Below are 27,704 nucleotides of genomic sequence, written 5' to 3' on the forward strand. Positions count from 1 at the left end.
ATTTGCAAGAAGTACAAGAAGCAGTGATGGCTCCACTGGCACAAAGTGTCCTGGTGACTGGTTCCAATCGGGGCATTGGGCTGGAGCTGGTGAGGCAGCTAGCAGAGGGTCCAGATCCCCCACAGTATATCTTTGCAACCTGCCGTGACCCTGAGGGACCAGGAGGGAAGGTTTGTATGAGAACAGGGGCAGATACTGTGGTGCGCCCAGGGGGTTGAGGTGGAGAGAATAGATGGCTTGGGGAGCCAATCCCAGGGAAAGCTGTGTGGGCAGAGGGACTTGCATATCCAGCACCCCCAGGCTTCCCTGGCATCCCTTCTCCTGGAGCTTCTCAGGGAAACCACTGAGCAGTTTCAGAGATGGCTCAAGTAATTGCTGGCTGGGCACTTGTGTCCCAAGAACAGCTGTCAAGCATGTCATTAAGGATGACCTGAATCAGTGATGATCTGCCCCTTCCCACCTACTGTTTGGCCTCCAGTTCAATGCCAGGTCCTGACTAAATGAAATAAAAAAAGGGCATGCAAGAAGGGCTAGTGATAACCACCACTCAGCTTACAGTTAAGCTCTAGACTAGGTGTCATCCCCACCATCTTTTTGCTTCCTGAGGGCCCTTTCCTTGCTGTGGCCTGGAGAGATTTTGACCCTGGTTACATTTCCCTTTCATCTTTCTTGTTAACTGCATAGCTGCAGAATATAACCTGAAACAAAGGATTGTAATGATCATCAGTAGGAAGCTGAACTTCTGTGACTGAGCTCCCAGTGCTGTGGGGAGCCTTCTCCTTTTGCCCCTGACTTACTGACAACCTTTTTCCCAAAACCCTTAATATTTATAGGCAATTTATGACACTAGTCCTAGGAAAATAGCACTGAGGAGTTAAATTCATTAGTTCCCATGGACTACGGAGCCCTGCAGAAAAGATTTTACTGGCAAGTGCAAAAGTAATACTAGCTTGGCTGATTCTAGAGTTTATTACACCAAAACTTAGGGATGAGGGAAAATAAAGCACCACATCTTCAGCTGATATAAATCATCATAGCTCCACTCAGCTGCATCAGTTCATGGCAGCTAAAGATCTGGCTTGGTAAATTTCTGGCAGGAGGCAACTGCCCAACTTAGTGGGTGCCTGTCCATCCTGTGGGGGTGAGGGAAAAAGCATGTGCTTAGGATGGACCAGTTAAAAAATCCAAGTATTGATTGTGCCAATATCCACCTTAGTCCTGTGATTCCATCTCCTTTTCTTGCTGTTTTCAGACCCTGCGAGACCTGGCTGCCAAGTACCCCAATGTGAGGCTGATCCAGCTGGGTAAGCAATGATTTTCTTCTCTGCACTATATGGTCTGCACCTTCAGTAGAGCAGTGGCCTTATTATCTCCTGCAGCCTTTGGAGACCCTGCTGGGCAAGGGTTGGTTTGGGTAGTCAGCTTGCTGTCAGCCTACCACACCTTATAGGAGGTGCAGTCCAACCAGACGGCAGCCCAAGTGGCCTGGATCCAGTGCTCTATGCCCATTCATCTGCGAAGGCCCTTCTTATCGCCACAAAGGAACCAATGGCCACTTGACCCCTAAGGCCACATCCAGACGGGTGTGGGCATGTGGTACGTGGTGCCACAGACCCATCTGCAGCGCCACAAACCGCATATGTAGGCATTCTCCACACTGCTACCTTGCAGTGTGGAGGAACGAGGGGAGGAGGGGTTGACCCTGGGAGACCCTGGGGTCAAAAAAAAACCCATGCCAAGAATAAGTGGGGTGGCATATGTGGCAGCAGTGCACACCAGCCAAAACCAGAGCTTGGCCACACATATTTTGTAATAAAATTAAAATATGTTTTAGTAAGTGTTTGACTTCTAGCGTATGATTTGTTTTTTTCTTGTTCTGAGATGGCAATCCCCTCCCAAAAGGAGTCTTTCTTGGGGGGCAAAAGGGGGGACTTCTGGTGGCAAAAGTTAGGGGGCGGGACTTCCAGTCCCAATATGGCAACAAGGGAGAGGGACAACAGTCAAGGGGGCAGAGCTACCCATGCAGCCCTTGACAGCTCACTAAAACGCATTAAGCGGCCCTTCAGCTGAAATAATTGCCTGCCCCTGGTTTAGTCTTTGGTTTTTAGTGTTCAGTAAAACTGTAGTTTTTTGTTTATGGGTTCATATTCTGAGGGTATTGTGCACAAAGCCTGTGAGGTCAGAGAGAGAATGGTTGTTCTGTGAAAAGCATTTGCCACTGGTGTTGGGTGCTTCTGTTCTTTTATTATTTTTATGAAAGTTCATTTTGGAGCACGGTGTTTGTTTAGTTCCACCCACATAGATTCCACGGTGGCATTGTTTGCATTGAATGAGACATACCGCATTTTGTGATAGATGTCTAGGGTGCATGGATTTTGATTGCTGCAGTGTGGGATGTGTTGATCATGGTATCCAAAGTATTTTTAGGGCAAATGTGGTGGTATCTGATAGCCTGGCCATAGATTATGGCTGTCTTGGTGTGTTGGGATAATGGAAAGATTACTGGTTTTGTGGAGATAAGTGTGGTGGTCCATACGGTTTTTTTTTTAAATATAGTACTTTGTAGGGTGCCATTCTGGATGTGGATTGTAATGTTCAGAAAGGTGATGTTAGTATAAGAATATTCAAGGGAGAATTTCATAGAAGGGTAATAGTTGTTGACACTGGGCACGTCTGCACATGCAATTAATATGACTGAATTTACTCTGGCACAATTTGACCCAGAGTAAACTAATTCAGGTGCAGCATCTAAACGTGAGCCTGGTGACATGAACAAATTGAGCCTATGTGGAGCAGTTTAGGCTCAGCACTAGGCAGGATCCTGGCTCCCTGATGGCTCAGCTGACTGGTTTCAATTTCTGCCTGCATAACCGTCTACACATTAATTTATTTGCAGTTATTTATTCCAGTGTAGGATAGTTCTCGTGTCTGATGGGACTAATGGCAGTGCACATGTAGATGGTGACACTTTACTGTGGATAAAATTAGTTTATTCCACAGTGGGCATGTCTACACAAGGCACTACGTCACCATTGCAATGAGCTATGTTGTGGTAGCTTGTTGTTATGGCAGTGTAGCATTGGTGGGCATAAACCATGATGCCGACACTACTGTGCAGTAGCTTAAGCAAGTACTAAATGACTATGCAGTAACAACTGTGCAGCCCAATACATGTGTAGATGCGCCCAGTAAAGCACACATGTAGATGTGCCCAGTGGGCAGATCTACACAAAAGATGCTTTACTGTAGATCTAATTATTATGCAGTACCATGTTTATACGTGCAGATGCTTACTGCGCAGTAATTGGCTGTAATCACAAGCAAATTTGCTACCTGCAAATGCAAGTAGCAGATTTACTTGTGATCAGTAACTGCACAGTAGTGCACATGTAGACACCTGACTGGGAGCAAGTGTGCTCCCAGGCAGCAGGGGGTGGGAGATTGCTCCCTACCACCAGGAGCTGCCTGCTGCCAGGGCAATGAAGCCCAAGTGAGGACAAGGTCCCCCTTCTCTGGCAGCAAGTTGCTCCCAGCTCCCGCTCCATAATTGTGGGGCCAGGACTGGGAGATCCTTATTTTCTAGTGTCAACTCTGTGGTTGCAGGGCTGGCACTGGGAGATCTTTATCTTCCAGCCCAAGCCCTGTGATTGTGAAGCAGGGGCTGGGAGCTCCATTCTGTCAGGACAGGGGGACATTGTCCCCACCTGGGCTTCAGTGGCAGAGCCTGCCTCAGCCTAGAGCTTCCCCTGACTTCTGCAGGGGCTGGTTGCAGGGCCACAGGGAGCAGGGGAAGTCTGCTGCTAGGAACAGCAAATCTGCTTCTTCATCCCTGCACTAGCAGACATGTGCCCAGGAAAGATTTCCCTCAAGTAGTTTACTCAGGAGTAAAGTGCTCCAGGATTATTTGCATGTGCAGACGCACCTACTGTGATGGAAATCAAGAAGCAACTACAAGTATTCAGTCCATATGATGAAAATATCATCTATGTATCACAGGTATGGTAAAGGTATGATGGTGTGGTTGTCTAAAAAAATCCTCTTCAAGATGACTTATGAAGAGGTTGACATATTGGAGGAAAAGGGTGTGCATCTTTTATGCCTATTGCTGAGCCTGTATTTTGGAGGTAGGGTTGGTCATTAAAAATAAAGTTCTAGTGGGTAAGGATGGAATGGATGATTTATGCAATATATTGTGATTGTAAATCTGAATATAAATATGCAGGTATTTCAAGTGGGTAGCAATGTCTTCATGGTGAGAAACATTAATGTACAGGCTAGTGACATCCATGATTAGAGGTATGGCCATCAGGTATGGCCTGATTACTTTTAAAGAGTCTTTCATAGCCTAACAACTTGCTTACAGTATTTAACTGAAGGAACAAGGCACTTTTAAGTAAAAGGAGTAAAAAGCTAAGACAAGTTCAGTTTGCTGGCCAAGAAGCCCTCAGTGAGAATAAAGCATAATAATTTTAATGAGCTTTCTATTTTGGGGCTAAACCCTGACAGCCAATGTTCTTTTTTGCTTAAAATAAATTAAATCACACAACAGACACGTCAACACAAGATGCTTTACTCAAGATTAAATGAAATTACTGCTCAATAAGCATCACCATCTACATGTGCAGATGCTTACTGTGCAGTAGTTTGCTTTAATTGCAAGTAAATTCGCTACTTGTAAATAAAAGTAGCAAATTAACTCACAGAGTCGGGGCTGGGGAGATTGCTCCCAGCTGCAGCTCTGCAATAATGTTTGTGGAGCAGAAACTGGGAACAGGCTGAGAGCATGTTCCCTGCACAGCTCAAAGATTGTGAAGCTGAGCAAGGAATAGGCTTTCCAGCCTGTTTCATAGACTCATAGATTCATAGACACTAGGGCTGCAAGGGACCTTGGAAGATCGAGTCCAGCCCCCTGCCCCAGGGGCAGGAAGTCAGCAGGGATCATAGGATCCCAGCAAGATAAACATCCAGATTTCTCTTGAAGGTGTTCAAAGTAGGTGCTTGAATCACCTCCGGCGGCAGTGTATTCCAAACCTTGGGGGTTCAGACAGTAAAGAAGTTCTTCCTTACGTCCAGCCTGAAACAGTCACGGAGGAGTTTGTGACCATTTGATCTTGTCATCCCTTGGGGCTCTCTGGTGAACAGACGTTCCCCCAGATCCTGATGAGCACCCCTGATAAGCTTATAGGTGGCCACCAGATCACCTCTGAGCCTGTGCTTTTCCAGGCTGAAGAGTCCCATGGCTCTCAGCCTCTCATCATAAGGTTTGTTTTCCTAACCTCTGATCATGAGCATGGCTCTCCTCTGCATGCTCTCAAGCTTCTCCACATCCTTCTTGAATTGTGGAGCCCAAAACTGGACGCAGTACTCCAGCTGTGGCCTCACCAAAGCCAAGTACAACAGGAGAATGACGTCCTGGGATTTGCTTGAGAAGCATCTGTGGATGCAAGCCAGTGTTTTGTTTGCTTTACTAGCTGCAGCATCACATTGCTCATGTTCATCTCGTGGTCAATCATGACCCCCAAGTCCCTTTCATCTGTAGTGCTAACCAGCATAGCACTGCCGAGCCTATAAGCATGCTGCAGGTTTTTTCTCCCAAGGTGGAGAATGGAGCTGGGCAGGGAACCAGGCTCTCCAGAACCTACCCTGCAATCATGGAGCGCTGCCTGGGAACTGTCCTGGTCAGAGGCAGGTCCCAGCCCCGTGCCCTGATTGGAAGATTAAGGCACAGGGCTTGGAAAGAGCTTTAGTGGAGGAGCAGGTCCCAGCCCCCTGCCCCAACCCACCAGTGGGGCAGCTAGCAGCAAGCCGCAGCTAGGTGGGGAATTCACACCCAGCCAGGAGCTTGCCACTAGCTACCCCACCAGCAGATCAGGGCAAGGGGCTGGGACCTGCCCCTCCCCTAAAGCTCTTTCCAAGTCCTTTGCCCCTGATCCGGCAGCCCAGGCCAGGAGCTCCCTGCTGCCAGGACAGGGGGACATTGTCCCTGTCCTGGCAACAAGTAGCTCCCCAGGGGTAGGGAGCAATCTCCCAGACCCCACCAGGAGACAGCTGTCTTCTGACACAGAGCTACCTGCCAGGCCTTGGCCCAGCCACCAGCGGGAGCCCAAAGCTCCCCCGCCTGCTGCAGGGGGCTGGTACAGGGCTGGAGGGGGCGGGATCAGACTGCTACCAGAACCAGCAGATCTACTTCTGCATCCCTGCAGATGTAGACATCTGCCTGGGGTGGGATTACTCTACAGTAATCTCACCCCACATTTACATGTGTAGACATACCCAGCATGATCTATAAATTAAATCCTAAAATAATAAAAGTAATTTTTAAAAAATTAAAAATATGCATTAGGGAGGAAAAATCTCCAACTGTTTTTCTGTATATAAAATATCAGAACTTAAGAAAGCATTAACCAAAATAGGTACAGTAAATAAAAATCTGTTCAGTTCAAAGAAGCCCGTACCCTTTCCCATCCATGCTGTGGCTGAGAATACACTTGTGAAATCTGATTATCATGCAGTAATATCCCTAACGTTGAAGCATTGTTGCTGCAAATGTGTAAGAATGCTTGAAGTGCAATATTTAACCAGCCTGGCTGTTTCAAGCAGAATTCTGTTTCAAGCTGGACTCGTAGGGGAGTTCTGAGTAAGAGCAATGGATGTGGTTAGTCAGGAGATGCAGGTAGTGAAAAAAAGTAAGACAAAAGACAGAACTGTATGTAGTTGCTGTCAGTGCTGTAGCAAGGAAGTTTGGTGCCCTGGGCAAGCCCACAGCTGCAGCCTGGCCTCACCCTTTGCACAGATCTGGGGGCACCCCTCCGCCCCTCCATGCTTGCCCACAACTGCACGCAGCGGCGGGAGCTGCCTGCCCCGCGTCCCCACACTCCCCTGAACGAGCTGTTTGTCCCGTGCCCTGCCCCAGCTGGCACTGCCTGCCACAGTCCCAGCCCCACTCCTCCCTCACCAGGGGGCCTCAATACTCACCCTGCCATGCCCGTTCCCCCCATCCCCTGACTCATCATCCAAAAGCTGCTCTCCAAGCTGCAGGGCCAGCCCCAACCAGTATATCCCCCAACCAGTTCCCATAGGTAGTCATGGGAGATCAGCTATGGAAGAGGAAATGCTGATAGGTCCTCAGGACTTCAACATGCCACAGACTCTAACACATTGTTGACTGTAGGTGCTATAGAGCTTATGGCCCTTATGTGATGATGTCTTCCTCTTCTGCTTTATAGGGAAAAAGAGGTCCTATGTTACCCCTGTTTAGCCCCTCCCAGATGAAAATCTCTTGCCTGCCACAACTTTGATGTTTAATAATGGTTTTTACTTCTGGGAGGATGTTCCACAAGAAAACAAACAGAAGAAATGTGCTGTCACAGGCACGGGGCTCTACCATCCCCTGTACCCCTTCCTTATGCCACCTTAGCCCTGAGAATCTCTTCGGGGTAAAATTTGGGTTCAAGGAAAATTAAACAAAATAAGAATAAACAGTTCCTGGCCTTTTTCTGTGGCTTCAATAAAACTTCTTAATTCTTTGTTCTGTTTTCTTAATGTTGCTCTATTTCACTGCATTTCTTTCTTCCCCACCACAAAATGTTAACTTCCCAGCCTTCAGTGCCACCCCTTTTCTCTCCCTTGCTAGATCAGGGCAGAGACTGTGCATGTCTGCCACACTCAGGGACTCTCAGGCCTGCCCCACCCCACTGCCTCCAACTGTCCCATGCAGGATTTGAACTGGGGACTTGAGCTGGCAGTTCCTCTTCCTACACTGTGCGGCCCCATCTTGAGCTGGCATGCACCCTCTCCCCCACATGAGGCTGCTGGATGTTCCTTTCCTCCTCCAAGTATGAAAAGGGAGGGTTTGGGACAGGGGTTGTTTCCCTGACGATTCTCCAGACCTGTTACCTCTCCCTCTCCCTCTCCCACAAATCATGACCCAACTCCTACCTACCTTGGGGTGACCCTTGACTTCTCCCTAACCTACCAGTATCACTTCCGAAAGACTGCCAAAACAAAGGTATGAGTGAACACCTGAAAGCTTGCCAGCACAACCTGGGGTGCAAAAGCCACCATCCTCTGCACTTCTGCCTGTACACCCTCTCAATAGCCAAGTACTCTTCACCCGTCTGGGCCTCAAGTCAACATATCAAACTCTTTGACACACAACTCTACTCAGTAATGAAAACTATTTCTGGATTTGATATCACCTCCAGTGCAGTGGCTACCATGGGCAACTGGTGCCCCCTTAGTCATGGGGGGTACATGCCCCCCCTAGAGACCACTCAGCAACCAGGGGGAAGGTTCCCCCAGTGGCCAATCCCGCCGACCAAAGTGGGGGGGTAACCCCCCTGTGGCCAATTACTGCGGCCTATCGCTGTAGCTGCTTCCGCAAGTGGCTGCTTCTGGGAGCGTCACAGTGCTGCACTCTCCGGCTGGTGCTTGTAGAGGGGACATTGGTGCTCCCACCTGCCCCCCCTGCCTGTTGCCTAAGCAGTGAGTGCAGCCAGTCAGGGGGTGCACCAGCACTCTCAGGGGGTGCACATGCACCCCTGTGCACCCCCTGCACGTCACCACTGGTTAACAGTAAATCTCTACCTACTGTTTCCTTCATTTTGTTTGCCAACTCATGTACTAGTTCCAAGCAGACTGTCTTTTATTATCCAAGGTCCCCTCAGTATGGAGCTAAATCTCCCCCAGCTGTGGGAGGGCACAGCAGTCTGGAGAAGGAATGGCCACTCTTGAGTCTTAAAGGGTGTGGCCCTAAATGAACAGCTTTGTAGGGTGTCCCTGATCCACTGCTTTCACTTCTATGATCAGTAGTTTGTACAACCTGACATCTGTTCCTAGAAGGGAAGAGTTAAAGAAGCTTGTGGATCAGTAAAACAGTAAAATAATCAGATTTCCCACCATTTTTGGTGTTTACTGCTAGATATTTTCTTAGCTGGGGTCATGCAAGTAGACTGGTCCTTTTTCTCCTAAGGGTTCCTGGTGCTATAGCCCAGTCCCTGCTGTGTTTGGGTTGCTGTGGGAGGAACATTTTTAGTCAAAAAGATTTGGCTTTATTTTAAGTGAAAGAAGTTCTTCTGGACAAGTGAGGGTATTTATAGCAAACCCCAACTAACTGAACAATGTGTTACTACTCAGCTTTTTTGGTGCTTCAAAACCTGTGCAGAATGTGGCCCTCTGTGCCAGTCACTGTCCACTCCAGCTATGTATGCCTTGCTTCACAAACGATACGTGCCCTCGGCAGCTGGGGGGGCACAGCGGCAGTGGGAGCACAGCAGCGGCGGCGGTAAGCAGGGGAGCTCCTGCAGACACTACCGGTACTGTCATCAGTAGAGTGGGGGGATCGCAGACTGCCTGCAGACACCACCAGTGGTGGGGTGATGAACAGCAACTGCCCACAGACACTGCCAACAGTGTCAGTGGCGCCTTTTTGTAGGGGGTGCACCACCACGCTCAGGGGGTGCATGTGCACCCACGTGCACCCCCTATGGGTTGCCCCTGGTGACTACCAGTACTTTCAAACATTACTCTTCCTACTACTCAACAGAATGCAGCAACATACAGAGAAATAATGTGAATCAGCGGCAATCTGGACCTTCCCATCCACAGAGACCTTCAAGATCTCCCAGCTCGTCATATGATCTCATGAAAACCTTTTTGAATATGAACCGAGCACCTCCTGTACCACAACACTGAAGAATCTTGGAGGAAAGCTTGGACAGAAAACACTTTTCCAAATAGCACTTTGCCTCCAACCCAACAACGCAACAACTGGGCTTCAACCTTCCCTGGAGCATGTGGATAATCCTTAATACGATATGCACTGGACATGGCTGGTGTGGCCACCTGATGTACAAATGGTGCCTAAAAAACCTCACCTGGCTGCGACTGTGGAAATCCTGACCAAACCATGGAGCACATAATAACATCTTGCCCCAGATACAAGTTTAAGGGCAACATCCTAGAGTTACATTCACTTTCCAGCAGGGCTTTGGTCTGGCTAGGGAATTTGGAATTAAAAACTGTGATGACAGCTTTTGCTCCTAAAGCCATTCAAAAGAAGAAGGCGACTAGCAGATACTGTGACCACAGTGAATCCTTAACCTGCAGGATGTGAGCCCTGTCTTCACTGATAATCTTGATCCAGCTACCAGTGCTGATCCCATGACTGAACACAGGTCTTGGAACCCTGTATGGGTGGTAGGCCACCTGTGTTCCTGAGAGTCACAACAAGAATAAAACTGTTGGCTGCTGTTCTCAAATATTTATTAAGAAAAATGGTTTTGATTTGGTTTAATAAAATAAAATAATTTTATTTTTATTTATTTTAAGAAAAATGTTTTTTTTTAAAGGTTGCCCATTGCCTACTGCCCTGTGTTCACAGGATTGGTTAAAAATGCCAGTCAGTCAGTTGGGATCATATAGTGGTTCCTTTATGGCCTCTCTGCTTCAGTGACATTCTTTGACCAAGTAAAGAAGCTTCTCTACTGTCTTTCCTGTCCATTCCATACTGTTGTCTACCCACATTTCTGCAAGTGCTCTAACCACAAGACTGTTGGGCAAAGGGTAGACACCACTTCCTCCTCCATGGCAGCCATTTCATCAAGTGAGTCTAACTGTTGTGAAACACCTGTATTCAGAAATTACCTATGTGGTTGGGTTCAGGAATGTGAATTGCAAGCAGGTGCTGTGAATGGCACATACACAGAGTCACCTAACAAACAGCTTGAGTTGAACATCTAAGATACTGTGATCATCAGGTAGGTAGCAGCTCTACCAGTAAGTATTGCTGTATTTGCCTGCTAGTATTAAGCGCTTATATTGTTCTCTGTGGTTGGAGGAGTAGGAGGGTGAAGCACACTTTTGTGTTCTGGAGTTGTTTCCTGCAATGTTCTTGTAAGTACTTGATATCTGTAAGCAAGCCTTACCATGTTACAAATACAAAAACAAATTGCTGTTCATGCCAAGAAAATAAAGAATGATGTTTTGAGAGAAGACAATATTTAAAAACATCTCAAGTGTTTTAGTTGTGTCAGCAGTTCATGGGGTAAAATTCATGCTGTTTTGTTGACCTTGCAGTCAGCTATGAAAACAAATATGTCAGCTTTCCTTTTATGCAAAAATTCAAGCTACATAAAAATAATTTCTTGTCCTGTCTTACCACCTAGGATAATTGTGTGTTTCACAATGCTAGGGATAAACATGTCAATCTGTTTAATTTAATTCAAGCTATAAATGAACCAGTCCAAAAGGATCTATTAGCAACAACAACAAAGAAAGGCAAAGGGCCTTTGGCTTATCATGACATGAGTATAACTGCCTAATCATCAGTCTAAAATACTAGCCATAAAAAGTACAGTAAAAGTGCCATAAAATTTATATCAGCTAACCTAGCATGCCCTGTAAAATGCTAAGTAAAAAGAAGTAATCCTAGGTCAGGGCCAAACAATATTGCTGATAGAGCTGCCAGTTCTATATCTGGGACAGGAGACCACCAGCGTAGTCTTTAAAAAAATAGCTCCAAAATGAACTTAGTCCAAGCTTAATTAATTACCCACACATGCCCAGGCTTTTTAACTACGTTCAAAGTTACGTTATATACATCAGAAGTAAAATTCTAAAACAAAAGTCAAAACTACAAACTCAATATAAAATCCAACCTTAGCATCAAACAAAAGCCAGTTTTGTTTTGTTTCTTTAAATCAAAATCAATACCCACAATGAATTAGCGGTCCAATCATCTTATCAAAGACCCATGCTACCACACAGCCTCATCAGGGAGTCATCATTAGGGCTGTGCGAAACTTCAGGTGGTAATTCGACACGGAGGAGATTTGGCCCAATTCAGTGGATGAATCTCCAAATTCAAACTGAATCAGGGAACCGGTTAAAAGGTCCGAATCGATTCGAAGCTCTCTGAATCTTCGGAAAAGACGGTTGGACTGTGACTGTTGGACCTTGTCATCCCCTGGGGTGCTCTGGTGAACAGGCATTGCCCCAGATCCTGATGCACACCCCTAACGTGCTTATAGGCTGCCACCAAGTCACCCCTGAGCCTATGCTTCTCCAGGCTGAAGAGTCCCATAGCTTGCAGCTTCTCTTCGTAAGGCCTGTACTCTTGCCCTCTGATCATGTGCATGGCTCTCCTCCTGACTCTTTCAAGCTTCTCCACGTCCTTCCTAAACTGTGGAGCCCAGAATTAGATGCAGTGCTCCAGCTGTGGTCTCACCAGGGCTGAGTACAGTAGGAGGATGACATCTTGGGTCTTGCTCGAGATGCATCGGTAGATGCAAGCCAAAGTTTTGTTCACTTTGCCAGCTGCAGTATCATATTGGTGGCTCATATCTTGTGGTCAATCATGACCCCCAAGTCTCTTTTGGTTGTGGTGCTAGTGAGCGTAGCATTGCTGAGCCTATAAGTGTGATGTGGGTTTCTTTTCCTGAGGTGGAGCACCTCGCATGAATGGCACGTGCTCCCGGCAGCTGGGGGGGGCACGGCTGCGCTGGCAACGGTGGGAGCACAGCAGCAGGAGCACAGCAGTGGTGAGCAGGGAGCTTCTCCAGCCAGTGACAGCACTGTCTGGGGGTGGCGAATGCCGACCAGACCAAGCACAGGTGCTGCTGGCAGCAGCGGTGGCCAGTGGGGATTGCTGACTGCCTGCAGGCACTGCCAACAGTGTCAGCGGTGCCTTTTTGCAGGGCATGCACCGCCATGCTCAGGGGGTGCACGTGCACCTTGCACTTCTCTGTATTCATAGATTCATAGATGTTAGGGTCGGAAGGGACCTCAATAGATCATCGAGTCCGACCCCCTGCATAGGCAGGAAAGAGTGCTGGGTCTAGATGACCCCAGCTAGATGCATATCCAACCTCCTCTTGAAGACCCCCAGGGTAGGGGAGAGCACCACCTCCCTTGGGAGCCTGTTCCAGACCTTGGCCATTCTAACTGTGAAGAAGTTCTTCCTAATGTCTAGTCTAAATCTGCTCTGGCCAGTCAATATCACCGATGGGCCTGGGTGTACCTCACCTGGCTGGAACCTGGCACAGACCTACCATTAATCCTAGTCAGTCCCTTTCCTGGCATGTTGTCCTGATAGTTGCAAATGCACTATCTGGGGTGACTTCCCTCTCACCCTAATGAAAAGGAGAACAAAAACAAACTGCCACTTCTTCTGCCCTTATGTTCCCAACTTTGTGGTACCCATTTTCTTCAGCCCTGCTACTTCAAGAGGGTTGTGGACAACAACGAGAGGGTCCAGAGGAGGGCTACCCTCATGATCCAGGGACAGCAGGGCAGACCCTACAATGAGAGGCTACGGGACCTGAACCTGTTCAGCCTCCACGAGAGAAGCCTGAGGGGGGACCTGGTGACCATCTATAAACTCACTAGTGGGGACCAGAAGGGTTTGGGGGAGACCTTGTTTCCCCTAGCGTCCCCCGGGATAACAAGGAATAACGGCCACAAGTTGTTGGAGAGTAGGTTTAGATTAGACATCCAAAATAACTACTTCACAGTTAGGGCGGCTAGGATCTGGAACTGACTTCCAAGGGAAGTGGTGCTGGTTCCTACCCTGGGGGTCTTTAAGAAGCGGCTCGATGCCTACCTGGCTGGGGTCAATTGAGCCCAGTTTTCCTCCTGCCCAGGCAGGGGGTCGGACTCAAAGATCTACAAGGTCCCTTCCGACCCTACTTCTATGATTCTATGACTTCGTGCTAATGATCAGATCCAACATGATACTGCTGAGCCAGAGTTAACAACATTCCCCAAAATTAAAGTTCCATCAAAGATGTGGCAGGAGACAAGCATCGGTGGTCTCAGTAGTTGGTGCCAGAGGTCAAACTGTCGGGCCGCAAGACCGCAGTTAGCTCCATGAGATTAGAAAGGCATAAAGAAATAATGGCCACAAGCTAGCAGAGAGCCAAGAAATAATGGCCACAAGCTAGCAGAGAGCAGATTTAGATTGGACATTAGGAAGAACTTCTTCACGTGGCCAAGGCCTGGAACGGGCTCCCAAGGGAGGTGGTGCTCTCCCCTACCCTGGGGGTCTTCAAGAGAAGGTTAGATAAGCATCTAGCTGGGGTCATCTAGACCCAGCACTCTTTCCTGCCTATGCAGGGGATCAGACTCGATGATCCATTGAGGTCCCTTCTGACCCTAACATCTATGAATCTATGAATCTATAAGTGAGGAGCACAGGACAGGTACAGCAAGTTACATTATAAAAAAGCAAATGTTCTAGTTCTTAATGTATCACCGCAGAAGCCAATGTTTTTGGCAGATGTGTTGCAAAGTAAGCCCCCCACCATCACCAAGTGACACTCCATCCCCTTTCCCTGCTTGATCTGTTCTGCTTTCAGTGTCTATGCCACTTGTAACACACGTACTGCAGGTTGGCCACACTTGATCTATCATGTATTAAAGATTCCTTCAAATGATACACAAAGTAATGTGATATGGTCCTGTACGTGCTAGTTATTCACCTAATGGTGACTGCCTGTCATGAAAAGATAAAAACCTTAAAAGTATTACTTGGTTCCTACCAAAGAAATCCAGGAGATGAAAACTGTACATGTAAAAACCCTTGTTACCTAATTTCCTGTGCAGTTTCAATGCAACCCTTAAAATCGATAATAAACTTTGGATAAATCTCTCTCAATAAAAGTGGTAACTCCACTTTAAAAATATCTATTCAGAGTAGCTTTTGTGACTAATATATTTTCTGGTTTTTCTTTTCTGACTAACGTTTAAAGAACTTCTTTTTGTCTTCAAGGTTAGAAACAAATGTCACCAAGCTGAGCCCTTCAAAAGTTTCCACCCCTCCTGGGTCTCTTTATCCTTCAGTCTGTCCTTCTACAGCACCATGTCTACCTGCTGTCATCTTTACCTTTACTGTTTCCCCAACTGCTCCACTGCACAGTGCTTGAAAGCGGTAACTACCTTCAATCTATTCTTCTTGAATTCTGAGGGCCCTCATTCTTCTAGTAATCAAATAGTGTCACTTCTTTTCTTTTCTCTTTAGCCTTTCTTGTGCCAGCTTCTCATTATTCCAGTCCAGGAAATCTTTATTTTCCCTGATAGCAAGCACGTGGATACCTGTACATCTGGTCCTTCAATTTTTTCATCCAAAATGGATACCAGCTTATATTTGGTACCAATGAAGTGACCTTGACTCTCTGGGGGAAAATCTACACATGAAATTAATGTGGCTGAATAAACTCTGGTGCAGTTCTGCTGGAGTTTATTGCTTCAGGGTGCCACATTTGCATGTGCATCTGGGACTGCAGCATGCTGAGCCAGGGCAGAGCAGCCCCAGCTGGCCGGAGGCCCTTGTGGTCAGCCTGCCAGCTCAGGGCTGCTCCAACCCAGATCACCATGCTGTGGAGGGGCTGGATGGGGCATGAGGTTGTTTTTGTGCAGGTCTAGCTGGCAGGCAGCTCCCACACTGAAGCACCCTCATGCCCCAGCCAGCCCCATCAGCATCTGCATGTGCAATGCAGTGGAGTAAATAACTCCACTATAGAATAGTACTTGTGTCTGGCTGTACTATCCTATGGCAGAGTTAATTAGTTTACTCTGTCCTAATAGCACCACGCATGTAGATGGTGATGTTTTACTGCTGAGCTAATTAGTCAGCTCTACAGTAAATGTCTCATATAGACACACCGTGGGAGGAACACAAACATGGCACATCCTACACAAGTAACAACTGCTGATCCAGTCTCCATTTATGCCTCCTGCATTTCCTGGAGGGTACCTAGGCTGTAGAGAACAAAACAAAGAAAGAAAAATACCCCTGTGCGCACACATGCACACTGAACATCCTGCTCCCTGGCTCCCTCCTATAGTGAACTTCCAGGGAAATCCACTTAGTTAGCTTTTTCACTGCCAGTTGGGGGCATCAAATAAAATTCCCATCTTCAGGCACAATTTTATTTCTATAAACAAAAATAATCCAGAATAAATCAGAGGAGCCAAAACTTGCTGCAGAGCTGCTTTCTAGGAGCTTTCCCCACATAGAAGCCCCTTACAGTGCCCTACCCATTCCTTACAAATCTCTCTCCCAAGGAGGCTGCTTGTTGGCCTTTTACTTGGGGATCAAAGCATCTGTAAGCTATGAGCTGAGCCTCTGGTTCATTATCTGGGAGACAGCTAATCAAGTGTTTGTATGTAAGGGCTGTCCTACCTAGCAATAACTATCCACAAATGGTTTAGAGAAGACCTGTCAGAAGCCTTCCCAATGGTCCAGAGCAGGGGTTGACAACCTTTTCTGGCTGCAGGCCAGGATGACCTACCCCAGATCAGAGAAGGGTGGGGGCTAAAACCTTGCTACCACCTTCTTATCCCTGCAGCAGCAGTGGGAGAGCACCTGCAGCTGAAGCTCCTTACCACTGAATACTGTCAAAGCCCCATGTCTGCAGGCCAGAATCAATTGGTCCACAAGCTGTAGGTTGCTGACCCCGATCCAGTGTACTGGCATTGTGTCCCATCATTGATGGATGCTCAAACATCTCTTTGTCTTCCCTGACAAAGTGCTGGGCTCTGTGTACAGGGGTGGGGGAGCAGCAGATGTGATATACCTTGATTTTAGTGAGGCTTTTGATACTGTCTCCCATGGCAATCTCATCAGAAAGCTGAATAAATACAGTTTAGATGAAAGTATTGTCAGGTAGAAACATGACTAGCTGGATCATCATGCTTAAAGAGCAGTCAGCAATGGTGGATGGTTGGGTTGGGAGGAGATTTCAAGCGGGATTTCCCAAAGGTCTGGCCCTGGGTCCAATATTGTTTAACCTTTGTTAGCAATCTAAAAGATGAGGCTAAGTGCACCTGAGTGCAACTGAATGGAGTTTCAGTCACTCTGGGGGGTAGCATTAAGGTCAAGAATGACCTTGATAAACTGGAGAAGTGGTATGAAATTAGTCAAATGAAATTCAGTGAGGACAAGTACCGTATCCTGCACTTAGGGTAGAATAATCATATAAACAAAGCGCGGAAGTGGGTACTTACAGGTAGTGCCCCCCTGGATTTTCCCTCCTCAACAGATTAAAGTTTACATGCATGAGTCCTTATGCACGACTCCTACACACCTGTGCTGCCTCTCAATATTACAGACTGCACAGTAAAGCACCTGGTGGTCCTCCTCATGAGTAGGGTGGCCATCATAGAGGACAGTGCAGTTGTCCTCTGTCCTCTATTGATACAAAACCGGATGCCTTTATGTATATCAGGTTTCTTATCAACAGAGGACAGAGTAGCAGAAAACTAGAATGTCCTCTCTGATGGCCACCCTGTCACAAGGGACCCTGGACATACCATGTCTACTCCAGCATAGGCAGCCTGTCAGAGCCTCTGCTAAGGCCTGGCAGTGAAGAGCAGTTTGTGGGGCAGGGCCCCTCAGGGCACAAGCAGAAAGTCCTGGTGTGCTCCCCACCCCTGGCCTTGTTTGGCAGCTCAGAGAGCCCACACCAACACCTGCACCACCAACTCTGGGCATGCAGCCACAGCGGGGAGGAGAGGCTGGGAATGGTGCCAGTCATGAACAGCTCCAGCTCCAGCTCCAGCTCCTCCTTGGGAAGGGGTCACTGCTAAAGCACCCAAGTGCCATGCCTCCGCACCCTGGGACACTGCAGGCAGCTGCACCACCTCACCACCAGCAGGGATTGAGTTGGACCACCAAGACCGCCTTCCATGCCAGTCTGGTAAGCCCCACACAAGGAGGAGGGGGAAGGGGGTGCCACAGCCACCCGTACCCACACCAGCTCACCCAGCCACCCCCAGGCTGCACACCTGGAGCCATGGGCCCCATAGGTGTGGGTAGCTCCCCCCTCCACTCCCTGCCTCTGCCCCCCACCCCCACTGCCTGGGTGAACCCCCCACCTGCCCCCCTCCCGGGGTTTTCTCCCTCAACACACAACACACAGGGAGACGGGAGGCAGTGCAAAACTTTATTAAGCAGCCAGCTCCCTCCCAGATAGGCAGCCAGGGGCCTGTCACATGCAGAGAAACTCGTTGATGGCAATGGTGATTTCCTCAGTCATGGGGGTCAGGTACTCATAGCACAGGCAGAGATACCCCTCCAGGCAGCAGCACATATTGCAGGGAAGTGTGGGGTTTTTTGGGATGCCATTGCAGCTCAGGGCCCCACACCAGATTCTCAGCTGTGCTCAGGGCACCATGGCAACCAGCAGCGGTAGGGCGTAATGGGTCGGGTACCCTTCAGTGCACTTGTACAGTCTATAATGGCACACCCAGGGGACTCTCAGCAGGGGCATGTTTGGGGTGCACCATGCACAGCGGAGGCCCTGGCCTAAGGTGCCTCTCTGAAGGGGACTACCAGGAGGAGTGGGGGGCATGCCACCAGCTATGTGTCCCAGCCATGCAGGAGCCCCTCACCTCCCAACCGCAGGGACCGCAGGCCTGGCACCACAGGAGCAAACTGCCTGGCCTGTAGGTAGAGAAGTGGGGGGGAGACGGTTTTGAGCTGCCATGGCAGCTGTCTGCAGAAGCCAGCCCTGCCCTACCTCGGGTAGGGGTCCAGAAAGGCAGGCTGCCTGCAGCAAGTGCCAAGCAAGTGGAGGGAGTGGGGACAGAGGGCTCAGCCTGTGGCAGGAGCCAGCCAACCTATCATAGGCACCTCTGCGTTCACAACCTCCAATCTGAGCCCAGGTAGCGCACAGCCCCTTGGTACAGTGCATATTATCTCTGAAATGTTGCAAACTCTCACAAAGAGCCTCTCTGTCCTTGCTCTGCAGGTCCAGCAATGGCACACAGGGGAGAAGCACCAGCTGCCGGCAGGGATGACTCTGCAAAGACGCTGCCACCATCAGCTAGCGCCCTCTGCATGTGCCATCTCCACCAGCAGTGCATGCAAGACCACACCCTGCTGGCCTGGCTGGTCACTGTGGCAGAGGAGTGGCTGGCAAACTCACGGGCCTGGCATGCCCAAGACATGGAGCGCAAGTGGGAGAGAGACCGGATGACCATGCCTTCCAGGACAGGCTCCTCACCTTCGAGGAGAGGCACACTGCCCTCCTTGAGAAGATGCTCAAGGAGCAGAAGCGGCAGGCTGCTGTGGTGGTCCAGGCAGTGGAGGCCACGAAGGAGGACTGCTGGGTGCTGGACACCATCCTGGCCCAGTCCATCACCTTCATGCTGCCCACAGCCCAGTCTCTGGCCAGAGCTCTGCAGGCCCCCTGGCAGCCACTGGCAGCCCAGCCCATAGCCCCGGCTCTGCTGTCCCCCTGGCAACCACCTGCTGCCCGGCACCAAGCTCTCCAGTGGGCTTGGGATGAGGTGCAGCACCAGCTGCAGCAGCCAGGATCCCCCGCCCCTGCTCCTGAGCCAGGTTCTCCCATGGCCAGGCCCCCCACCTGGGGCACTACTCTCTCAGACACCATGCAGCCCTGTGAGTGGGAGCTGCCCACAGTGGGGTCAGCACCGCACGTGGGCCCTGTTGGGCCCAGCCCCATGATGGAGGAGAGGGAGCAGGCAGCACAGCCTGAACAGCAGCCTCCCTCACCCCCAGCCTGCCAGCCTCACCACAGCATCCACACCTGCAGTGGTGTGGCCAGAGGCTAGGGTGCTGTGTGCCTCTCCCTGGGCTCTGCCCTGTAGGTGCCTCCACCCCACTGTCCACCCCGTGGGAGGTCACACGCCACACTTTATGTAGCTGTACAGGGAAGAGGGTACTTTAGTGGTGGTGGGGTTAGGGGTGGGGTCTGCTGTTGGGGAGGGAGAGTGGGAGGGAGTCTGTTCTTGGGGAGGGAAATACAAACTGCTGCTTGAAACTGTCTGTAGTGTGCGTGGTCTTGGGGTTGCCCTGTGGTTCTGAGACCCATGCATGGCCCCTCAGGCACCCTGCTGTGGGGGGAGGAGGTGATCCATGAGTGCCTCAGACATGGTGCCCTGTCCAACGCTGCTGGAGGGGAGGACAGGAAGTGTCCATGGTGCACTGGACACAGGCTCCCAGGACATTGTCCCTTGTCAGGCTGAGCCTGCCCCCACTGGAGCCCCCTACCAGCCTGAGCCTGCTCCCCTCACCCCGCCCCTGCAGCAACTACCTGAAGCTCCCCCTGGCTGCTGCAAGGGGGCAGAGCAGAGTAGGAGCATGTCTGGATCTGTCTACTCCCATGAGGAGCAAATCTGTGCCGGAGAGGGTACACATGTAGACATGTTTCCAGGGATGGCTTACTGTACCTTATTTTACTGTGCAGTAAGTCTAAATCACATTAATAACATGCATAGATGTGCCCAGAGAGGAACAATGGAAAAAGCCCTGGTCATACCCAGTTCACTGTCCCTTCAGCATCCACTCTCTGCCACTTTGTGACGCAGGGTACTGAGCAAAATGGACCTATAGTCTGACCCAGAACATGGCAGTTCTTACATTCTTGAATCGAGGGGCGACATGTAGGGGGTGCATGCGGATGCATGTGTACCCCCTGAGCATGGTGGTGCACCACCTGAAAAAAGGTGCCACTGAGAGTGTCAGTGGTGCCTGCAGGCAGTCGCCACTTGCCATGCCGCTGCCAACACCACCGGCGGCATCTGCAGGTGGTCCACGATCCTCGCTGGCTGCTGCCAATGCCACCAGCAGTGGCCCTTGGTCGGCACTTGCCACCCCTACCCCCACTGCCGACAGTGCCAGTGACGTCTGCAGGAGCTCCCAGCTTACCGCCGCCAGGCTCCCGCCAATCCCGCCACTCCCGCCATGCTCCTGCCACCACTGTGCCCTCCCAGCCGCCAGGGGCATACACTGTTCATACTTGAATCCTTCCTACCATGCCAGGGGTGTCAAACCCCTGCATCTACTGATTCTTCAGAAGCAGCAGTGTTGGTCCAGTCCCACCATCTGCTAGGCCTTGTCTCATCTATTCCCTGGCACCAATGTAGGACTGCTTTCTTCAGCAAATTCTCTAGAGTTGTCTTAAGCCTGGTTTTAAACTTTGTCCCCAGTTGCTGGCTGTAGCAAACCAGTCACCTCCCCTGCAGAGAGTCAGGGCATGAGGTCACTATGGTGCCAGTCCCTCTGGAATATTGTGGAGGGTGTGACTGCTATTTTTTGTTTGAACAGTCTCCTCTGCACCCTTTTGTTTCCTTGCAGATGCAGTAAACTTGGCCACCATAAAAGCAGCTGTACAGGTGGTGGAGTCCCAGTTGAATGGAAGGGGCTTAAACCTGCTCATCAACAATGGAGCGATCAATTCCCATGACTCACTTCAGTCAGTGGCACCGCAGCAGATGCTCTCTGTGTTCAGTACCAATGTGGCTGGTCCTCTCCAGGTGGCCAAGGTATGTACACCCTCCTTGGCAGAGCCAGCCTTAAGGAAAATGGTGCCCTGGGTGAACTTGTATTTTGATGGCTCCTTCATCCAGCCCAGAACGTTTCCTCAATCTGCCCCAGGGGTCGCTTCGGCCTTGCCTCGGTCATCATGTCTGCTTTCCTCTCCCCACCGTTTCTTGTGGCTCTGCTGCTTTCCACCTCCCCCCCCCCGACCCAAAGACTGCCTGGAGCCCGAGCTGCAGAGAGAGATGGCTGAAGGGGAAACAATGTGGGGAACAGTGGTCTGCAGAGTCTCACATGGATGTCACCAGCACCCTCCACTAGCATGGCTCCTCATGGAAGTGGCATGGGCAGCCCAAGGCAGGCAGGGGCTCCCTGCACCAGCCCTGGCCCCAGTCCCAGCCCTCACCTACCATGCTTGCTAGCACCAGGATCAGCCCTGTGGTCATTGCCCATGGCAAGGGAGGGCCAGAGCTGGCTGGGGCAGGTGAGGCAGACTCAGTGGCTGCACATGGGGCCCCTCTCCTTGGCCTGGATGGGTGCGGAGGGGGCAGGGGCTGCACTGACTGGTGCAGAGTGCAGCCTGTTCCTGCCTTCTAGGCCAGGGCGTCCAGCAGGCAGGAGCTGAATGAGTGGCACTGCTGCACCCCTCTCCCCTGACCCCCATGGTGGCACTGCAGGGACCTGGCTGGGGTGCGGGCTTCTGGCTTCACGGTTGGTTCCTTCCCAGCCAGCAGCCCATACCAAGTTCCTCCTAAGCAGAGACTGGAAGTGGGGTGGCAGGGATTGGCCAGAGCAGGGCAGGGTGCCTCCCCCTGAACATGGTGCCCTGAGCAGTTGCCCACATCATCCACCTCTAAGGCTCCTTGGCACTTACTTTACTGGGGCATGTTTGGAGAGGTACTTACCACGTCAAGGTTTTGGATCACCTGGGGTTCCCTCGGCATCTGAAGCTGCCTATCATTTATAACAAGTCTTATAAAGAGGGAAAAGGGAGTATGAGTCATGAGGCTGTTCATTATCTCCTTTACCCACAAACAGAATAAATAACAGTTGAGGCTAGGCAGGTGTCAAAGTCAAGTACCAAAGAGCATCAAGGTCATCTCCATAGGTTCATAGTGCCAAGGCCAAATACCAGATGAGAGGAACATTCAGGATTTACAGTCACTGCCTCAGGGATAAGAGATGTTGAGACAACTGATGCTGTCTCCCTGCATGTCCCTTGAATGGGGAGTGGCTTCCTGATTCCTGTGTTTGCTTTTTTATGATGCTGACTGCGCAGTAGCCCGAGACAACTGCGCAGTAGCATTGCATCACAGTTTCTGCCAAGCGACGTTACTGCACAGTTGTCTCGGGCTACTGCACATTCAGCGTCTCGTGTAAATGCAGCCTTAATTTTCTCATGGCAGGACCCCCTCCCTCTATCCCACAGGCATCTCATTTCTTACGCTAAGTCACAGACTATAAACAGCCTCCCCCCAGCTCTCACTGCCCAAACACCTCCCCCACCTCAACCTCTGGCTACACCTCAGTTAAACATGCCATCTGCTCTGACTTCTGCCTTACTGGCCCTCTGCTTCCCAGCTTTCTTGCCTGGAGTCTACCCAAGGGATGCTGCCAGGATCACCTTTGTCTCCTATCACTCTAATCTTGTCTTACAGTTTTCTGCTCTCCTTAGTCTATCAGTCAAGCCCAGGGAGAAGTGAGGTAGACTGTCAGCATTCTCTATATTCAAGTGTGTGTATCTATTTTACTATGCTGGCAAAGCCATGACTTGTGGTTTAATTTGTGTTAGGAATTTCTCCCCCTGCTGAAGGAGGCAGCAAAGGAAGCCAACATGGAAGGACTGAGCTGCAGTAAGGCAGCAATCATCAACATGTCCAGTTTAGTGGGTTCCATTGAACTGGGTTTAGGAATACTGCAAGCCCCCATGTACCCTTACAGGGCCAGCAAGGTAAGTTGCCTGGTGGAGTTCTCCTTTTCATTCCTCCTTTGAAAGTATCAGGATACCTGGGTAGCCTTCAAGACAAGTCCCTGTGGAGGTACACTAAAAGGCAAATGAGGCAGAAGGGATGTGGTGCTGTGGCTGCACCTCCCTTCTGGACTGGATCATGCTGCTGAGGACTTTTTAAAAGAAGGCGGCAATCCTCTTCCCTCCACTTCCTCTGTCCCCTCACCTGCCCTGCTGTTTCCCCACTGCCACAGACCTGGGGAATCTTTAGAGATGCTCCTATTTGCTCCATCTGGGCTGCAGGAGGACTGGGCTCACCTAGAGCAGTCACAGTGGCAGCAGCTTCCCATGCCTGCTCTTGGGGGGGAAGGGCAGTGTTGTGGAACCCACCCTGTACCCCTTGCTGCTGCTGCTCTTCCCCATTAAGACGAGCCCCTACTTAGACAAGCTGGAGAGGGCAGGAACAGCTCCAAAACAGCGGGGAAAGCAGCAGCCACTGGAGGACAATGGGTGGAAGGGGAGGCAAGGGGACATGCCTCTGAGTACACAGAGGGAGCAGGGATGCTTACCTGCTTTGACAACTTTAAAAAATCTCCAGAGGCTCCCTCAGTGTGGTCTGCCCACGCCTGTGGAAGGAGACTGGGAGCACTATGCAGATGGCTGCTCCTGCATCCCCCTTTGCTAAATCCTGGATCTGCCCCTGTGTGTGTGTCTCCCAGTTCACTCCAGTTGGTTATACCAGTATAATTCCAGAGAAGTTCCAGTAAATGAATGCAGTCATTCCTCATTAACTCTGATCCAAGGAAGACTCAAATCAAGAACCTAAATATCCCCAGTCTTTCTTGAAGGAAATACGATAGCATGGCCTCACAGGAGGAACAGGCTGGTCTCCAATGGACAGTTTTTTCATAATAAAATTTGATGTCCAAACTCTAAACCCTCATAAGCTTAAGAACACGCCTCCATTCCCAACATAAGTTTGTCTGTTTCCCTGACCTCTGGCTGGCATACTGTGCTAGGAAGGAGCCCTTGCAGACATGTGGCTTATTTTTTAGGCTGCTCTGAACATGGTGACAAGGTGCCTGGCTGTAGAGCTTCAGGAAGTTGGGGTCCTGTGTACTGCAATCCATCCAGGCTGGGTGAAAACTGACATGGGCACTGAAAAGGTACTATCCAGAGTGGTGACAGGCAGGTGTGTTTCTAGGGATTTTCAGCTGTTTTCCTCCTGGCACACTTCCAGATGAGCAGCTCTGCATTCTGGCATTCATCTGGAATGAAGCACTTAGGGAGCTTAGGTTTCATCCTCCCTGCAGTGCCCATGATTTCATAGATGGGCAAGCACTGTCATGTGACTAAAGCCTCCGGACCTAGGGAATGCCTAATATACAAGTTGGGCTGCTAAGTTGAGCTGCTCCTGCTCGATTCACCTCCGCAATAGTCATGACAACACACTGATACTAAGAGAGACTGCAATGGAGCCTGCAGGAAAGCATAGACAGGCAAGCCAGGAAAGAACAGAAATGCAGCTCCAGTCTTTAACCCACAGGGGATGTAGCCGAAGTCCATGCCAGGAGCACAAAAGGATCCAGCTCAAGTGTGCCTCTTAGTGTCCCCTCTAAGGGCCAGATTCTGTCCTCTTCACACACACAGACAAGTGCTTTGCTCCCTGGGTAATCTCAGTGAAATCCATGGAGCCTGCTTGGGGAGTAAGGTCTGACTGTGTGTGACTAAGGGGGACTCAGGAGGCCTTGACAGTTCAAATCAGGCATGGTGTGTTGTAATACTGGACCAAACATCCCTGTTACCTTTCTCTGTCCAACACTCTTTCATCAGGGGCAAATTTGGTCCTATCATACACACTTAGCTGGAGCTAGCTGGGTCCTTTCAGCACTTGGGGGCTCTAATATATAATAATGGAAAAATCATGACAGCACTAAGGGTTCGTTGCCAGTCTATCATCTTGTGGGAGGAAGCTGTCAGTGAGGAACAAATCACCCAGGGACAATTTGGGCTGGTGGGCAAGTCTTCTATGGCAGGACCAGCTTGCATCCATGAGAGGGTTATCTTGATCCAGCTCTTTCCCTGTGATGGGCAGCTTTGTTTTGCCTTCCCGTAACACAAACCTAGCCTTAGGCCAATATGACAGGCCCTGTGGGGGGGGTGTCCTCACCATGCAGCCACCATGGCTGCTGCTACGTTGTCCCTGCTAGAGCTGGTACAGGAGCCTTGGACTGGGAAGCCTCTACCCCAGCAGCACCAAGCACTCTGAAAGTAGTTTGGTGTGCCTCCAGACACTCTTGCTTCAGGTACTGATCTTTCCATCCACAGGCCCCTCTGACTGTTGAGTGCAGTGTGCAGGGCATCCTGAAAGTGATCTCCAGCCTCTCACAGGCAACAACTGGAGCATTCCTAGACTGGGAAGGCAAGACACTGCCCTGGTGATTGCACTCCTGGCCTGAAGACTGCAACAGATGCTGTTACCATGAACACAAGGCTGAATGGGTGACAGCTCCTGGAATCCCCTCAGCTTATGACTTCCTCTCACACTGGGTCTCCCATTGCATCCCTTTCTCTTGTTTCAAGCTCTTGGCAAACTTCTTCCTCACAGGTCCCATTACCTTCTGTCTTTCCTTTCCCTTCAGCACAGCCCATTGTCATCTACCTTTGCAAATCTTGGATTAATTCCACAGTTTAACTCATTTTCCAAATGGCTATCAAATGCTCTATTCGCTATGATTCTGCCTCTCTCTTTCTGCTGCTTTCTATTTTGGTTGACAAGGCTTCACAAGCCTTCTCTGTCCATGAGCAAACAGTGAGAAATCCCTGATTAGTAATGTTGCTTTCCATCCTATGTCCTGTGCAGCTTTCAAGAATAATTGGTACCTCCTTGGCCAGGAGCCTGTCCCAGCACCTGCAATGTACCCATACATGGCCTCTCTCCAGTCTGGTCCCAGCCCATGAAGCAAGTCAGAGATTTTGTACTGCCTTCCCATTCCTATCTCCTGTCTTTATTTCCTGGCTTCTAGAGCATGTGCTGCCACTCTGACAATTTGTCCTGTCACCAAAGTGATTGCTCTTTCCCAAGTGGTCCTTCCCACCTAACTTTACCCTTTGATTTTTCTCCATTTGTAAAAAGGATCTATCAGAACTGCTATGCACAGATGTGCTGCTGAACCAGTCACTGGGGACCATGCAGTTGATCTATTGGCTGCCAAAAAGAAGCTTCCTCAGAACCTTCCCAGTCACTTCCATCCCTGATCTTCACACCTGCATTCCACCTTCTCTTCTGTTTCCAAGTCCTACCTTGTCCTCTCCCAACCCAATCCGCTAGCTGTCTCTTCCTCTCCTTCATTCAGCCATGTTGACATCACCCTGGAGATTCCTCCGTCAGCCCTTTCCTGAATGCTGAAGCTCCCCACCTTTTAATTAAATCAGTGGTGCTGAAGTCATTCAGCACTGAGCAGAAGAGTGGCACAGAGCTAGTCTGCAGGCTGGATCTAGAGTACAGCGCTGTGGCATCTGCACCACAGGGCTGGAATTTGGCAGCGGCCGCCTTATTTGCTAGAGCTTCCACAGCCACGGCTACCAACGCTCCTCCCGTCACCAAATTTCCAGCCCTGCAGGCAGCCCCACAGACAAGGTGACATGACTCCATGCTCTGGATCTGGCCTGTGGGGTTTCCCCTGGTCGAGAAATGTAGTGGCAGGATGAGGCAATTAACCCTGCCACCACTCTCTACACTGCCAAATCTCCAGACCTGGGTGGGAGCCCCATGAGCCAAATGACATGGCCTCATAGGCCAGATCTGGCCTGCGGACTGTATTTTGGTCACCTCTGGATTAGTTCTCTACTAGTCACTTCTTTCCCCCTTGACTTAAGTGTGTTGGCAGTGGTGGTGGTTGTGTACCATTGTGTCCCTCTGTGATTCCCTCTCATGGGTCAAGTGCCAAATAAATAAACTCAGTGGATTGTAATTGGCAGGTAACATGGGACTAACATTCCAGGCACTCTCATTATGGCCCTTTCCTGACTGAACAGGCTTCTCAGGATGTAACCCTGGCACACGATGCTACCCGTGTGCCACATCCAAGTGTTGGAATCCTGGGGTGCCCAATAATGTAGGCCTCACTTGTCTCTCCTAGGAGCCTAAATGGGGCTTTCCATCAGGGAGGGCCCCTTTTACCCTTGCAAACCCTTTGCAACCACATATATAATTATTTACAAATATTTAATTATGTATAGTTTGATTATATGCAGAATACAGTATAACAAAGGCAGATACAAATTACAAGTTGCTACCAAAACAACTCTATATGTTACACAAAAGGAGAATTGCTGGTATGAGGATAATTACCGGGGTGCCTACAGGGTTCACAAACTGATAACCTCTTAGGTGTGATCTAAGGTAAAGGAGAAGCATAAACAACAATTAAACATTGAAGCACTAATAAATAAATTGCTTAATATTTACAA

General features: G+C 49.9%; 1 protein-coding gene across 1 annotated transcript; it reads left to right on the forward strand.

Annotated features, from left to right (window-relative positions):
* LOC102576032 (C-signal) lies at positions 1 to 27,704 on the forward strand. The gene is made up of 6 exons (XM_006276131.4): positions 1 to 170; positions 1,253 to 1,304; positions 21,101 to 21,288; positions 23,076 to 23,234; positions 24,287 to 24,397; positions 25,560 to 27,704. The coding sequence occupies exons 1-6, from the start codon at positions 27 to 29 to the stop codon at positions 25,671 to 25,673; spliced, it is 768 nt and encodes a 255-aa protein (XP_006276193.2). The 5' UTR covers positions 1 to 26; the 3' UTR covers positions 25,674 to 27,704.

Source organism: Alligator mississippiensis, chromosome 10, assembly GCF_030867095.1.
Source record: "Alligator mississippiensis isolate rAllMis1 chromosome 10, rAllMis1, whole genome shotgun sequence".
In the NCBI taxonomy this organism is placed as follows: Eukaryota; Metazoa; Chordata; order Crocodylia; family Alligatoridae; genus Alligator; species Alligator mississippiensis.